The sequence below is a fragment of the Diceros bicornis genome, chromosome 38 (assembly GCF_020826845.1).
Source record: "Diceros bicornis minor isolate mBicDic1 chromosome 38, mDicBic1.mat.cur, whole genome shotgun sequence".
Classification (NCBI taxonomy): domain Eukaryota; kingdom Metazoa; phylum Chordata; class Mammalia; order Perissodactyla; family Rhinocerotidae; genus Diceros; species Diceros bicornis.
In genome coordinates, this window is record NC_080777.1 from 25,811,122 (window position 1) to 25,825,632 (window position 14,511).

The 14,511-nt window shown below is 36.9% G+C and overlaps 1 protein-coding gene across 1 annotated transcript in view; it reads right to left on the bottom strand.

Annotated features, from left to right (window-relative positions):
- The window catches only part of CFHR5 (complement factor H related 5), a 61,636-nt gene that overhangs the window by 43,455 nt on the left and 3,670 nt on the right, over nt 1–14,511 (bottom strand). The window contains 2 exon segments of the mRNA XM_058533900.1: nt 10,912–11,088; nt 11,972–12,166. Of these exon segments, the coding sequence (XP_058389883.1) occupies nt 10,912–11,088; nt 11,972–12,166 (372 nt within the window).

Below are 14,511 nucleotides of genomic sequence, written 5' to 3' on the forward strand. Positions count from 1 at the left end.
GCACACCTGAAACTAATATAATGTTATATGTGAGTTATATGTCAATTATATCTCAGTTAAAAAAATAAAGTAAAATTATACTGTCAAAAAAGAAAATAAAGTCCTTGTAAAACAAACCAATAAAGAAATCAAACAAAAAAACCTAGTTTCTGACTATAAATTATGAGTTAATAATCAAATGACAGGGGAAAGGAAGAAGGTCAAGGAGCAAAATATTTCAAGTTGCTGTAGGATGTGTAACAAAGTATAACTAGTAACTACAAACTATAACTATAACTGTGTAAGCCTAGTTTTGAATTATTTGGCAGTTTGACTTCAAGATGCTTTGACAATAGCTTTCATGTTGGTCATCAGTATGACAATATGTGCGGCATATACCAACCTCATTTTGGATAGACTATGTATTGTTCGAAGATCTGTTATTATATCAATAGTTAACTTTGGTTTCTGAAAGCTATGTTGAGACACCCTGAATTTTGATTATTGTTCCTTAGGAAATATCTTTATATAGAGCCTACTAAAAAGAAATACTTTCAGAATTGTTTTTATTTTCTAGAAGAAAAAATACTTACCATAGCATGTGGGCAAATGGGACCAGCATCTTCACCACATACTGTGGAAGCCGCAGTGCGTCCATCTCTGCTTTATATCCACTGCGGCTCAGAGTCCAACTTGTCGTTGAGTCTAAGCCACGTGCCCTTACCTTTGTTTCTGACACTCACTAATACTGACATATCACAAGATTCTAAGGGATTTTTCAAAATCAGTGTTTTATTTCTCATGTTATCCCAAGCACACAATAAGCAGACAAAAACCTTTAGCAATCGTTATGTACTAATGAATCAATTACCTTTTAGAAAATATCATTACTAGTATTTAATAAAAATTGATTTTACGTACGTTTTCCTTATACATAAACTCTGAATAAATTACACTATTTTTTAAATATATATATTATACTATATAAATATATATGTATGTATATATATTTATACATATTTATATCTATCTTCTATAGCATACTATATATTCTAATAGTAATGCAGTAAATATCAGATATACATATATATACACACATATATGTATATATGTTATATATGGGCTATATGATATATATATATATCCTTCTGACAGAACACATTAGTTCTCTGGGTTGGAATGAACTAAATAGTTTATTACTCACAGAGCGCCGTGGTGCCAATTCTCTGAGCCCCAATCTCTAATTCATCAGACTCCAATCAGTCAGATGCAGTGACAGCCTGATGTTATTGTGCTCATGAAGTGGCTTTGCACCATGGGAAAGGAACCTCAAAATTATAAAATTTGGAGCTTTTATAGGGCAGGTGGCACATTGGCCCACCCTCCCCTCAGGTGAGAGAGGGACCTTTGCTCTGGAACAGAGACAAATCTTCTTGGGAGGGGAGAGGAAGGCCTCCGGGTTCGTACTACTCTGAAATATAAGCAAATGGCTCCATAGAGATGTCTCTGAACCTTACTGGAGGTATGTGTGCACTGTCTCTAACTCCCAAGGCATGTTTGCTGTTTCATCACCCGTTAGCCAAATTTGTCAGTGCTCTTTGTTCAGAAAGTCTGGACTATGCAGAAGTGTGAAAATATTCATGGGGAATTGTCTCCTAGACATGTGATGTAATAAATTAATTGAAGTATGAAATGCATGTAGAAAAGTGTAAAAATCATAAGTTCAGGGGCCTGCCCAGTGGCGCAAGTGGTTAAGTGCGCACGCTCCACTTTCTCGGCCTGGGGTTCGCAGGCCCCAATCCCCCCTCGAGCACTGACATAGCGCTTGTCAAAGCCATGCTGTGGTGGCGTCCCATATAAAGTGGAGGAAGATGGGCAGGGCTGTTAGCTCAGGGCCAAGCTTCCTCAGCAATAAAAAAAAAAAAAGAAAAAAGGAGGATTGGCATCAGATGTTAGCTCAGGGCTGATCTTCCTCACAAAAAAAAAAATTCATAAGTTCAATAAATTATTACAAAATAAGCACACCTCTGTAGCTACTATCCAGGTAAAAAAATGGAATATTACTCACATTTTCAGTCTCCCATGACTCCTCCCAATCACTATCCCGCTCATTACTTCAAACACCACAGAATAATTTGGCCTATTTTAAAATTTATGTAATCAACAGGCACGTGTATCAAAAAACAATTTCTGGGGTTTGAAAACAATATTAAAAAATCTTTTCTTTCAGTGATAAAAAATAATAAAATTTATGTAATTTTTAAACCTCATTTTTGTATTTGTGAGTGCCAGCATTGTTTTGGGGATTAGCTATAGTTTATCACATTATTTCATTATTTAAATATATCAAATTTTTAAAAGTTAAGTACACATTTTCAAATCATCTAAGAGGAACAGCCTGTGGTAACTTGTTATTCCAATATAATTACTAAAAATTGAAAACTGTATACTTGCATATTACTTTGCCCATATGTCAAATCCTCCGAAAATCACTGTTTTGTAAATAAGCCAAAGAGGACCCCTAAGCCGTTTGCTTCTTCATACCTTGTTGATCATTAACTCAGACTGAGAGCACCAAACTCAACTTCTTTTTTTGTGTGTGAGGAAGATCGGTCCTGAGTTAACATCTGCCAATCCTCCTCTTTTTGCTGAGGAAGACTGGCCCTGGGCTAACATCTGTGCCCATCTTCCTCCACTTTACATGGGACGCCGCCACAGCATGGCCTGAGAAGCAATGCCTCAGTGTGCGCCCGGGATCCCAACCCGCGAACCCGGGGCTGCCGCAGCGGAGCGCGCGCACTTAACCACTTGCCCCACCGGGCCAGCCCCCAAACTCAAATTTTTATACATCCAATTGCTTTAGACAAAATTAAAATAAACACGTTTTAGTCGGTTAGAGCCTGTCTGCTTAGCACACCCCGTGAGTCTCTGCTAGCCAGAGATAAGATACACCCTGTGGCTAGAAGGCACCCCAAGCTGCCACAGGCTTCAGAACTCTCTGCCCCAGTGACTCCCCCGCCGGCTGCTGAGCAAAGTCACACAGACATGCAGAGCCTCCGCTCTGATACCCCTCTCTCCCAGAGTGCCCTCGCCTTCTTCCCCTTCTGGGTATGCCCCCGCACTTTTGTCCCTGGAAGTTTCTCCTGCTGTGAGGGACTTCTCCTTCCATGCAACCTGTCCAAGTGCCACCCAAATAAAGCTCTTTGTGGCCAAAGGCCACTTCATGGTCTTGTCTTTTTACTTATCAGCCTCGGAATCCTCGAACTCACCACAATTACATAAAGGGCATTTTTTTATAACTATTTATTTTACTTCTAAGCAAGTCAATAGAAGGAGAGACAGCAACAGAAAAAATATTATTTTTTTCCAGGCCTTGGAGTAACATTTTGTAGGTTTAAGTACTAATACACATGTTCAGTGACATTTAAAGCGTAATGCAGTAAATACTTGAGAGAGTTGTATTCATTAGACACACAAAAACATACATTAATATAAGAATTTTCTCTTTTATACTAGTGTGGTTTGTGGTGGATTATTCATCGTAGTTTGAGTAAAAGTAAAGAATACACACTTGGCTTTTAGAATTCCATAAACTGAGGATATTATGAGAAAAGATTTCACACCTCTTTACTAAGAGCCTATGAAAAGAACAGAAATTGAAAAAAAAAATGTAAGAAGCAGAAGTGCATATCTTACTTTCTGGGAATACGACTGAGTAAAGTTTGGATAACGTAAGCTTATAACGTCAGTTTTAGAAGTCTTCACTAAGAAAGAGAAGAAAAATATCTACATAACTTCAAATTCTATCATATTTAAGCTTTTCCCATGCCCCTTAACTTGATTTCCTTCCTTTCCTTACACAAAAGCAGCAATTTTTTTCCTGAGAAAAACTATAAAAATTAGAAATCCATTGTTAGTATAAGGTTCCCAGAAATCAGAGCCTTCAACCCACCCATGTCTCTTGAATATTCAGGAATTACAAGAATTTCTAGAGCTGTTCCAATTATAGATTGAAAAAGCTGAGTAATATAGTGTTCTTTTGAGCACCACACTGTGGATACAGCTATACACATGACTTGTATTAAAAGGAACAAGAAATCAACCACAGGAGATTGGTAATTGAAAAATGGTGAAAGAGAAGTGCACAGATATCTTAGTCACAAATGAATTAAGTTGTACTTGAAGTCCTGTAAAATTCTGTAATTAGTTTTCTTTCTTTTTTAAAAATAATGGCATTTTTTATAGGAAAATAGTAGACAAGTGAAGAAATTATGTCCTTTGAAGAGATGGAAAGGCATAATCAACCAAGAGAGTTAAATCAATTTGGCATAGGAGTACATAAGTATTTTATTAATATATTTTTTTAAAAAATGAGTTTGACATTATTTTGTATGGTACCATATAAACCCCAAAGAAGGGAAAAAAATAGTTGAAATAAACTTTCATGTTATTATGTTCAGAAAAACTCATAATAAAATGTAAAATTACTTACTAATGCAAATTGGTTGAACTGACCATCCACTTTGCAGACATTAACTGTCCCTGATGTCTTCCCATCTGCTGTTGCATATCTTGGTTTATACTTATGTTGTGTTTCTTTATTTAAAGGGTAAATATATTCTGCTTCAGACAAAAACCCATTGCCAACTAGAATATCTGATTTTAAGCATTTTTCTGAAAAAAAGAGGAAAATATAAGTATTTGTTCATTAAAAATTTTCATGAGGGGCCAACCTGATGGCACAGTGGTTAAGTTCTTGTGCTCCGCTTCAGTGGCCCGGGGTTCACAGGTTCAGATCCCAGGTGTAGACCTACACATAGTTTGTCAAGCCATGCTGTGGTGGTATCCCACATACAAAATGGAGGAATATTGGCACAGGTGTTAGCTCAGGGACAATCTTCCTCAAGCAAAAAGAGCAAGATAGGCAACAAATGTTAGCTCAGGACCAATCTTCCTCATCAAGAAAAAAAATTCATGATAAGTCAAGGAGTATTAATATCTTTTTTTTTTTTTTTGGTGAGGAAGATTTGTCCTGAGCTAACGTCTGTGCCCATCTTCCTCTATTTTGTATGTGGGTTGCCACCACAGCATGGCTGGCGTGTGGTGTCCATGCCTGGGATCTGAACCCGTGAACCTGGGCTGCTGAAGCAGAGCCTGCCAAACTTAACCACCACACCATGGGGCTGGCCCCTGAATACATTTTTATAAAAAGATAAAAATTAGACCTTATTCTAGGGAAACCTCAACCTGGAATTATCTTCGCTGTCTACATTTTTCGTTTATTAAAAATAGACTAGCTGTAAATCCTCAAACAAAATATTTTAGGAAACTATGTAAAATATATTAAATTTTATATAGAATAAGGCAAATTATAAATAAATGTATTGTTTTTTGAGAAAACAAGAGCAAAGAACTCTCACCAGTAAAGTTGTGGCATGCCCAAGAGAAATCCAATTCAGTAATCTAATAATTTCCTATAAATATTATGGGTGATTTGCAGTAAATTGGACCCCTTCGTTAAGTTTTCACAGTGGTTCAGACTTCCTAGCAGGCAGAACTCATTTAACTTGGGAGTCTCAGACGAGGTCCTGCATCAGACCAGAAATGGCTCTGAATTCATAACTGGAGAACCAAATAGGAAATAATAAATAGGAAAGCAATTGGCTCTCGAGGTTTGGGATATGTTGTATAGAGACAGTGCAATGAGAGTAAGGAAAAGGAGTCCATGTATAAGCTCATCTGAGGCCAGAGGTTTGTATTCAGGTAGACTGTGTATTCCTTTAGCTGTTAAGTAGTAGGGTTCTATGAATTAATATGCTTGTTGCTTTTACTGTAAATGACTATGGTAGGCTGAATAACAGTCCCCCCAAAATGTCCATGTTCTAATCCCCAGAACCTGTGAATGTTACCTTATATGGCAAAATAATCTTGCAGCTGTGATGAAGTTAAGGCTCTGGAGATGGGGAGATTATCCTGGATTATCTAGGCGGGCCTGATGTAATCACAGTGGTCCTTATAAGAGGGATGCGGGAGGAGTCCAAGTCAGATGGGAGGTGATGTGATGATGGAAAGAGAGGGACAGGGAGAAAAATATCTGAAGACTCTAGACTACTGGCTTTGAAGATGGAGGAAGGGGCCACAAACCAATGAATACAGGTGGCCTCTGGCAGCTGGAAAAGGTAGGGAAACAGGTTCTTCTCTACAGCCTGTAAAAGGAACCAGCCCTGCTGACACCCTGAATTTAGCCCAGAGAAGTTGGCTTTAAACTTCTTGCCTCCAGAACTGTAAGAGAATAGATTTGTGTTGTTTTAAGCCACCAAGTTTGTGGTAATTTGTTACAGCAGCCACAGGAAACTAATACAATGACAAACAAAATCAATTGTGAAGCATCATTTCTTAGTTACAGTATTTGATAAATTAATTTTAAAATTTGCGTTTAACTACTCTATAAATTTAACTACAGCCTATAAACATATCATCACATATGACCACAAATGTCCTCTGACTTTTCCAACAAGAAAATGGCAGCTATGCTGAAAATCATTTTGATCCCCAAAGCCTATACGACGTTCACTAAAATAGCTGAGTTTCAGAATTTTAAGCTTTATTCATTTGTGAAGGATTTTTCTCAAGTATATTCTTGTTACATATAATTGTGTATCAAAAATAAAAAAGAGGTAAACGAGTGGCAAGTAGAGCTGATACAGTGGTCTCCTAATCTTTAATAACTGAGAATTAAAGAAAGATGTTTAAAGTTGATAGAACACTTTAGAGAGGTCTATGTGTATTTAATAATCCAAAAATGGCCAAAATAAAACTGTTCAAATATTGTATTAGGATCTCAAAAGTAAGCATCGATATGTTATTTTATAAAATAATATAATAAATTCTATTAAAAAGAAGCTGCAACAAAGTATAGAAAATGTTAAATGTAGTCCTCTTACTGTGAGTTTACAATTTAGTAACATTGATATGTAAAGTAGAAACAATTCATAAAATAAGTTTTGTTTGTCAAACCCATGAAAATTACCATAAGGGAGAAATCACTGCATCTCTCTATATTAAATATGTGTAGATATATATATATATGTATGACTAGGCAGACAGATAGATAGATAGATAGATAGATGTCATAGATTATTGTATCAGGACTGCAATGAGTTTTTGCACATATTTTACACTATACACCTTCAAGGAGCACCATATATAGAACTTGAGCAACCACGTGCAGGTACCTATTTTGGAACATAGGCTAATATTGTTTTATGTTGACTACCTGCACTGGTGGTGACTCTGCGATGCTGGGAAAATAAAACCAAAGATAATTTGTTTCTGTAAGAAAATCGTGGTGGTATTTCAAAAAAGTTTGATACAATGAAAAGAATTCCTTGAAGATTTATTTGCTGTACTTAAGAAAATATTAGGGGCCAGCCCTGTGGATTAGTGGTTAAGTGCGAGTGCTCCGCTACTGGTGGCCTGGGGTTCGGATCCTGGGCACGCACTGATGCACCACTTCTCCGGCCATGCTGAGGCTGTTTCCCACATACAGCAACTAGAAGGATGTGCAACTATGACATACAACTATCTATTGGGGCTTTGGGGGAAAAAACAAGGAGGAGGATTGGCAATAGATGTTAGCTCAGAGCCGGTCTCTCTCAGCAAAAAGAGGAGGATTAGCATGGATGTTAGCTCAGGGCTGATCTTCCTCACCAAAAAAAAAAAACAAAAGAAAATATTACTGTGAGACATGTTTTTTCTCACTTTTGCAGATCCCACTAAAGGCATGAAGCTGCTTAAATATGAATGATATGGATGACTTTCAAAAATGTGCCTTCTTTCTAAGACAGTAGCATTAAGAGTAAAGACAATGCATTTTTTAATGTTGTTATATTACAATGTCGTTAATATTGCCACACAATTTAAATGCATGTATCATAATTAATTTAATGAAATGATTAATGATTTTATCAGCATTTCTACAGACTAAACTTGGGAACAAAAAATGTGCAAACTTCAGAAAAAGTTTAGAACTCTTTTTCTAGATATTCATTTGTTTTTTTCTATTTTTTTCCTGTATATCTCTTAGCTGGTTTTTTGTCTTTCTCTCTCTCTTGACCATTTCATTATCCAGTCTTTTTTATTTTCTACTGCATCACTCGAATTCTCCTTTTTTAAAGCCATTTCTCCAAATATTCACCAAATATTTGTCAATATATATATAACACAGTTGGTAGAAAAATTAGAGTTTCCATCACAGGTGGAAACAATTTAGGGATTTAAATAAAGAAAAATCTTTAAAGTTTTAATCACTGTTAACTAGATAAAAGTGGAAGGAACCTACTGGTTTAACAGTCTCATTTCGCAGATGAGTAACCATAGCTCAAAGAGGTAATCATTTACTCAAGGACACAGAGGTCGTCTTTCTCAGAACCCGTGCTGGAGTCCAGTTGCACTGAACGCCATTGACTCTCCATGGTATTCTTGATCCACCAGCTAACCTTGGATACACAGTGTTCTGCTGAATACTTCCACTTCGAAGAGTGACTTCCTACCTCTACCCCGGTAACCTCAGCGTGTCATCTTGTGTTTGCAGAGTATTTAGCAACAGGCAGACAGGGAAAGCACCAAGTTTCTGATGAGAAATTGAAAGATAAGATACTACGCTTCTTGTCTGAATAAATAAAATGCACTAAATTTTGAAGCAAGTTAATTTTGGCAACTTAGTTTCTAAATACTGTTACCCACTAAAAGGAACCAGGACCCATTGGAGATGTGGCTGATTCTGTTACCAATTTCATCTCACTCCAGTGGGACTCCAACCCACATTCAGAGGAGCTCTGAGGACGGGCTCATGGGTGGGCCTTGTACTCACAATCTGTCCTTTCCTCAGAGGGTTCTTTTCTGTTCCATGTCAAGGATTTGAAATGCAACTGAAGCTAAGCATTCAACAGCACAAGCTTTTATTCAAGGGCAAAAGAATGGAGAGGTGGAAACTTTGTTCACAAATCGACTTCTCAGCTCTTACAGTGAGTAAGCAGCTGTTATAAGGGGTTGAGGTAATGAAGGGGAGGGATCTTCATAGTATTTGGGGGAACAGGGCAGGCTTTTCAGGGGAACAAGGATGCTACCTCTTTTCTTTCCTTATTTAGTCATATCCTGCTGTTGCCACGGCAATTGTAAACTGTCATGGCGCTGGTGGGTGTGTTATGTAGCATGGTAATGCGTTACAGTGAGTGGATAATGAGCTGCAGGGTCTATGGCAGGTCAAGTGAGACTGCCGTGTTGCCTTCAACTGCTGTTAACTGGTTTCAGCTGTATGTCTCAGCCATTTCCTCCCTCTGTTTGTGGTTTCCTGTCAGCTAAGGAGAACGTGTGAGGCTTGTTCTGAGCAGGTTGTGGGGCCAGGGGCAGGGGTAACAATTCGAGTACTGGGGCAGGGAAAGTATGAATTAAACCTGGGATACTTTTTGTGCCACAAAACATCAGAATTGTTCAAAGGCTGATGGACAACGTGAGCCATGCTGTGGGTTACCACTGGTCAAAATGAGTTTGTCACACTTCTAAAATACAATTGTTAGGCTGACAGTCACCATCACCCCACAAAATGAAGAGAGCTCATTCTGGAGATGGAGAAGACAACAAAACATTTATACCATAGCCAAAGCCTAAAAGTCAGAGCCCTGTTCAGCCACGGGACAGTTCAGGCGCGACGTCGATAAGTCTCCTTTTATTTAGTTATTTTGCAAATATTAGTCATGTTTAAGCCCCTTGTAATTTAAAGAGACAATGGCCTAACGGGTAACTGAAAGAATATTGTAATTCAAGCTCTTTTGAGAAGACTCTATTTTCTAGAGGTTTAAACTTAAATACTGAAGATGTGGAATCATTTTGATAACATAATTTTTTAAGAAAGCATAACAGAAGACTATTTTCATACCCTCCCACTGGAAAAAGAGTTAGAAAACTGTACCAAATATATTTCCAGAAAACTGGAAAACAGGCAGCACATGTCTGTTTTGGTCGAGAAAAGGGAGGGAAAGTCCAAATCCCAAAGTCCCATCTATGACTGCCCCAGCTCTCTGCTAGAACGTACTTTCCAAACTGGGTGCAGGGAGGGAGAAGCCATGCAGAGCCCACTGGTCTCCCTGAGTTGAGAATAGCAAGATCAGAGTTTTGGAGACCATGATGGCTAGAATTTACAGGCCAAAGTAATGGTAACAAGTTCTAAGCCACTGACGATAAACATAACTCATACAAGTATGAAATATTTAATACATATAAATTGATTGTTATTGAATCATATATACAAATTTAATATTAACACATAAGGATAAATATAGAAAACTGTCCTAGTTATAAGATATTTTAACTAATATTGAACTTATTTGCCCTTTAATGCTCTAGTTTTGTAATCATTTATTTTCAACTAATGTGATAATTTTAATGTCAACAACAAATTGGCTTAATTTAACATAAAAGTACTGTCTTCAAAGTGTTTATATTCTTGTCCAATATTTCTTCTTTTTACATGCATTTGATTTGTTTAGATAGGCTAACTGCTATTTGTACATCAATTCAGACACAATTGGAACTAAAACACAAATGCATAACGATAAAAGCAAGTGGTGAAACCTATATTTAATTTCTGGCAATAGATTTGTTTCTTTCTTTCGTGTTTTTTTTTTGTTTTTTTGCTTGAGGAAGATTTTCCCTAAGCTAATACGTGTTGCCAATCTTCCTCTATTTTGTATGTGGGTCACCACCACAGCATGGCCACTGACGAGTGGTGTAGGCCCGTGCCTGGGAACCGAACTCGAACCACTGAAGTGGAGCATGCTGAACTTAATTTAATATAGGACTAGACTCTAGATTTATTTCTTCAAAAAAAATTGCAACACATACCAGGATCTGAGAGGACAGTATTTTACTTACTGGTCAAGCTGCATCTGGGATGAGATAAGCAGCTACCTTCTGAACGTGAAATGGTGTTCTCATTATTTGGAAGGCTGTAGCCCATATCACAGACAATTCGTACAGTGTCACCTTACAGATGTGTTTGTCCTGAAGAAGCAGAATAATCATTTTCTACAAAAGGAAAGAAACACAGTCCTAAGGACCAAAAATTGTTTAATGTACAAGATGAAAGTAGTAAAAAAGAATAGTAAGATATATTTCCATTTTACGATATTTAAAAAAGTACAGCAAATTTTCAAAACTGAAATCAAGTATGAAAATAAAGTTTCAGAAGAATTTAGATCATGCTACTATATATGAGAGGAAATATATGTTTTTCATATATATTTAATATATGAAAGTAAGTTAACATTTCATTCTGTTCTATGTTTTTATAATAAAAGATTTTATTTTTATAAACTTTTCTAGGTACAAAACAATATCCTAATATAGCTATTTCTCTTTTAATTCTTATAACTGTTTCTTACAAAAGGAGAAAGACCATTCTATCTCTTTTGTTGGCTTGTCTATTCTGCCTCCCATGGTTTTTCTCTTTTAATAGACTTGTTATCTCCTGAGTCTGCTCTTCACATTCATTGAAGGATTAATAGAGATACAATTTTAAGGACAAAAGAAGCGATTTATGGAAAATATAAAAGTGAAAATGCTAAACCTTACGTGATCTTTGCAATGTTGAAGAGAACAGTAAATTTCAAAACAGAATGTGTATATATAAAGACTTTTTTTAAAAGGAAAAATATGACCAGGCTGATACCAAAAAAATATTGGGAAATGTATATCAGTAGTCAAATGTATTAATCATCACCTTTTTAAAATTAAAATATGTAGAGCACTTCTAGATAATACGAGAAAATTCACATGTTTATTCTTCATTGGGTTTCCACAAATGCTTCTCAGGAAGGACTACATCTCTCACCTTTGCTGGCTCTTTAGTCCTGCTCCTGTGATCCCATCTGGCACATCCTTGTCTGTTCACTGGGTGATTCATCCACATCTAATGATCAGGCCATTTACTCACTGAGACACTTCGGTGTTGGTCACCATCTTTCTTCTGTGCATGGTACGCAAGTCCAAAAGGATTTTGAAGGAGACACAAAATTATATTCACAGGAATAATAGAAAAATTTCCCAATAGGAACTAGGAAAAATGGCTTATATTTCTTTTCATCATATAGAGTTCCACGGCTTATTCTTGGAAAGTCACAATGTTCCACTGGGAAAAATAAAACAGAAGAATTAATTTAATCTATATTAATGAATCATTAAATCATATTTTAATCATCTCATTTATTTTTTTGTTTTTGTGTGTGTGTGTGTGTGTGTGTGTGTGAAGAAGATCAGCCTTGTGCTAACATCTGCCAATCCTCCTCTTTTTGCTGAGGAAGACTGGCCCTGGGCTAACATCTGTGCCCATCTTCCTCCACTGTATATGGGACGCCGCCACAGCACGGCTTGCCAAGCGATGCATGGGTGCACGCCCAGGATCCGAACCAGCAAACCCTGGGCCGCCGCAACGGAGCGTGCGCACGTAACTGCTTTCGCCACCGGGCTGGCCCCTCATTGATATTTTTTTATCTAGCTTAAAATCCTGTAGCTTAAATGCCATCCAGTGTACTAATTAGTCAAGTACAAAGACAGACCTCTAATTAAGAGTAAAAGATTTGAGGAACCCATTGTCAATGAATATGAAATTTACGTTTTGGAGTCTTGTGAATTAAAATTTCTTTTGCAGTATCTTCAAGAAGAAAACTGCACACAACAAGGTTAAGAACCAAGGCAGAGTGCAACAGTAGCAGACCTCACTGGTCACACAGTGTGCAGGTGGTGGGATGACAGGGTTGTGCTAGGCTCCCCATACACTTCCTTTCTCTATTCTGACTAACAGTCACAGATATCTCCACCTGAAGTCTCTGTCTTGTCTGTTTTTCCCTGGTATGGTGAAGATGAAGTAGTTTTGTTTTCTCCTTATTTGCAAAAAGAAAAAAAAACTTACAGAAATTCAGCTCACAAATCAGTTAACCAGGGAAATTCCCTTTTTTCATTTACCTAGAGGTAATTTTCACTGTTGCACAATATTTGAAACTAGTAACTCTTGTGGTGTTTAACCTGTGAAACCTGAAGTAGTTTATCTGTTTAAAATTTGATATTAGATAATTTTGGAGAAGATATTGGGGAAAAACCCCCTCGGCGGGGGGTCTCTGACAGTAGCACCTCCCATAATTCTTTTTCAGATATCCTTTGCCCTCCCCTCAAGTAATAGTATTTGATTTCCAAGCATTTCTATCTAAATATTCTTTGCTATCCAGAATAACTTTACTTTCCTGTTCTTTCCATTCTTCAAAACTCATTCTACAACATTTAGCAAATATTTCGTTGTGCACATCAGCAACCGTGCTGGCTCTGAATGTTGACTTCTCTTTGCAGGTCCCCTTTACCCAATCACCCACTCCAAAACAGAAAATAATTTCTCTTGTCTCTACATTCTGATAAAACCTTATGAATATATATTTCCGATGGGATGGATACATGTATGCACGCGTGCGCACACGCGCGCACACACACACAGTCTTGTAATCTATTTACTTGTTTCTATGTTTTGGTTTCCTCTTAGGACAGACACAATAAATTGTAATGAGGCATGGAGTTTTCATTTTGTTTTGAGCTTCCTTGCTGCAGCATGAGGCATAATATAGTACTTGATAAATATTTTAATACTGAAAGCATGAAGAGTTTTCTATTTATATGAAAGTGTTACTTTAGTGTATTGCTTTTGCTTTTTGGCCAGCCTCTGAATAGCCAGCTAAACATAAGTGTGATGCAAACTTACAGGTAGTTTAACATCTACACAACTTTGGGATAGAGCTTCACTGAAGGCTTTCCAGGAGACTAGATTGAAGCTTAAATATCTTTTTCTGTGTTAGGGGTTGTCAAAGTTCTACACATTACTATCATATTTTACATATATCTCCCTCTGCTTTTTCCCCATTTAGAAATCCTCCCTTAATGCCATATCTAACACGTGTTTAAAACGCTTAATATATACCAGATGCAAAGGTAAAAAAAAAAAAATCAAATACGCTGATTCACACAGTTCTTCAGCGAGGTCACTACAAAGATCTAGCCTTCACCATAGGCTAACCAGAGAGGTTAGTATTTTTAATTAAGACTAAGAAATGTCTGTTATTGGAGAAAAAGTTCTTTTCCCCTGTCAGCTAACTGCTCTCCTGTGATTATAACTCAATGCTAGAAGTAGAAACAAACTAAAATGAGTTTCAAGTCCATAAAAATAATGTTTTGCAACTTTTATAAGAGTAGGTCTTAAAAGGAAAGCATTTTTATTGTTCCTATTTTTTTCTTATGTTAGGACTGAAGAGAAACTGCCCAAATAAAACTTCCATTACACGCAAAATATAGCAACAAAATAGGAAAATAAATACTTCCTGGAAATCAAACAGTAAAACACATGACTGAAACTTCATTTACACACATAGCTTAATCAGTTGTCCTAGACCTTGTTAGAAGTTTCATTTGCAATTCCTTGGATATGATGGTTTTTAT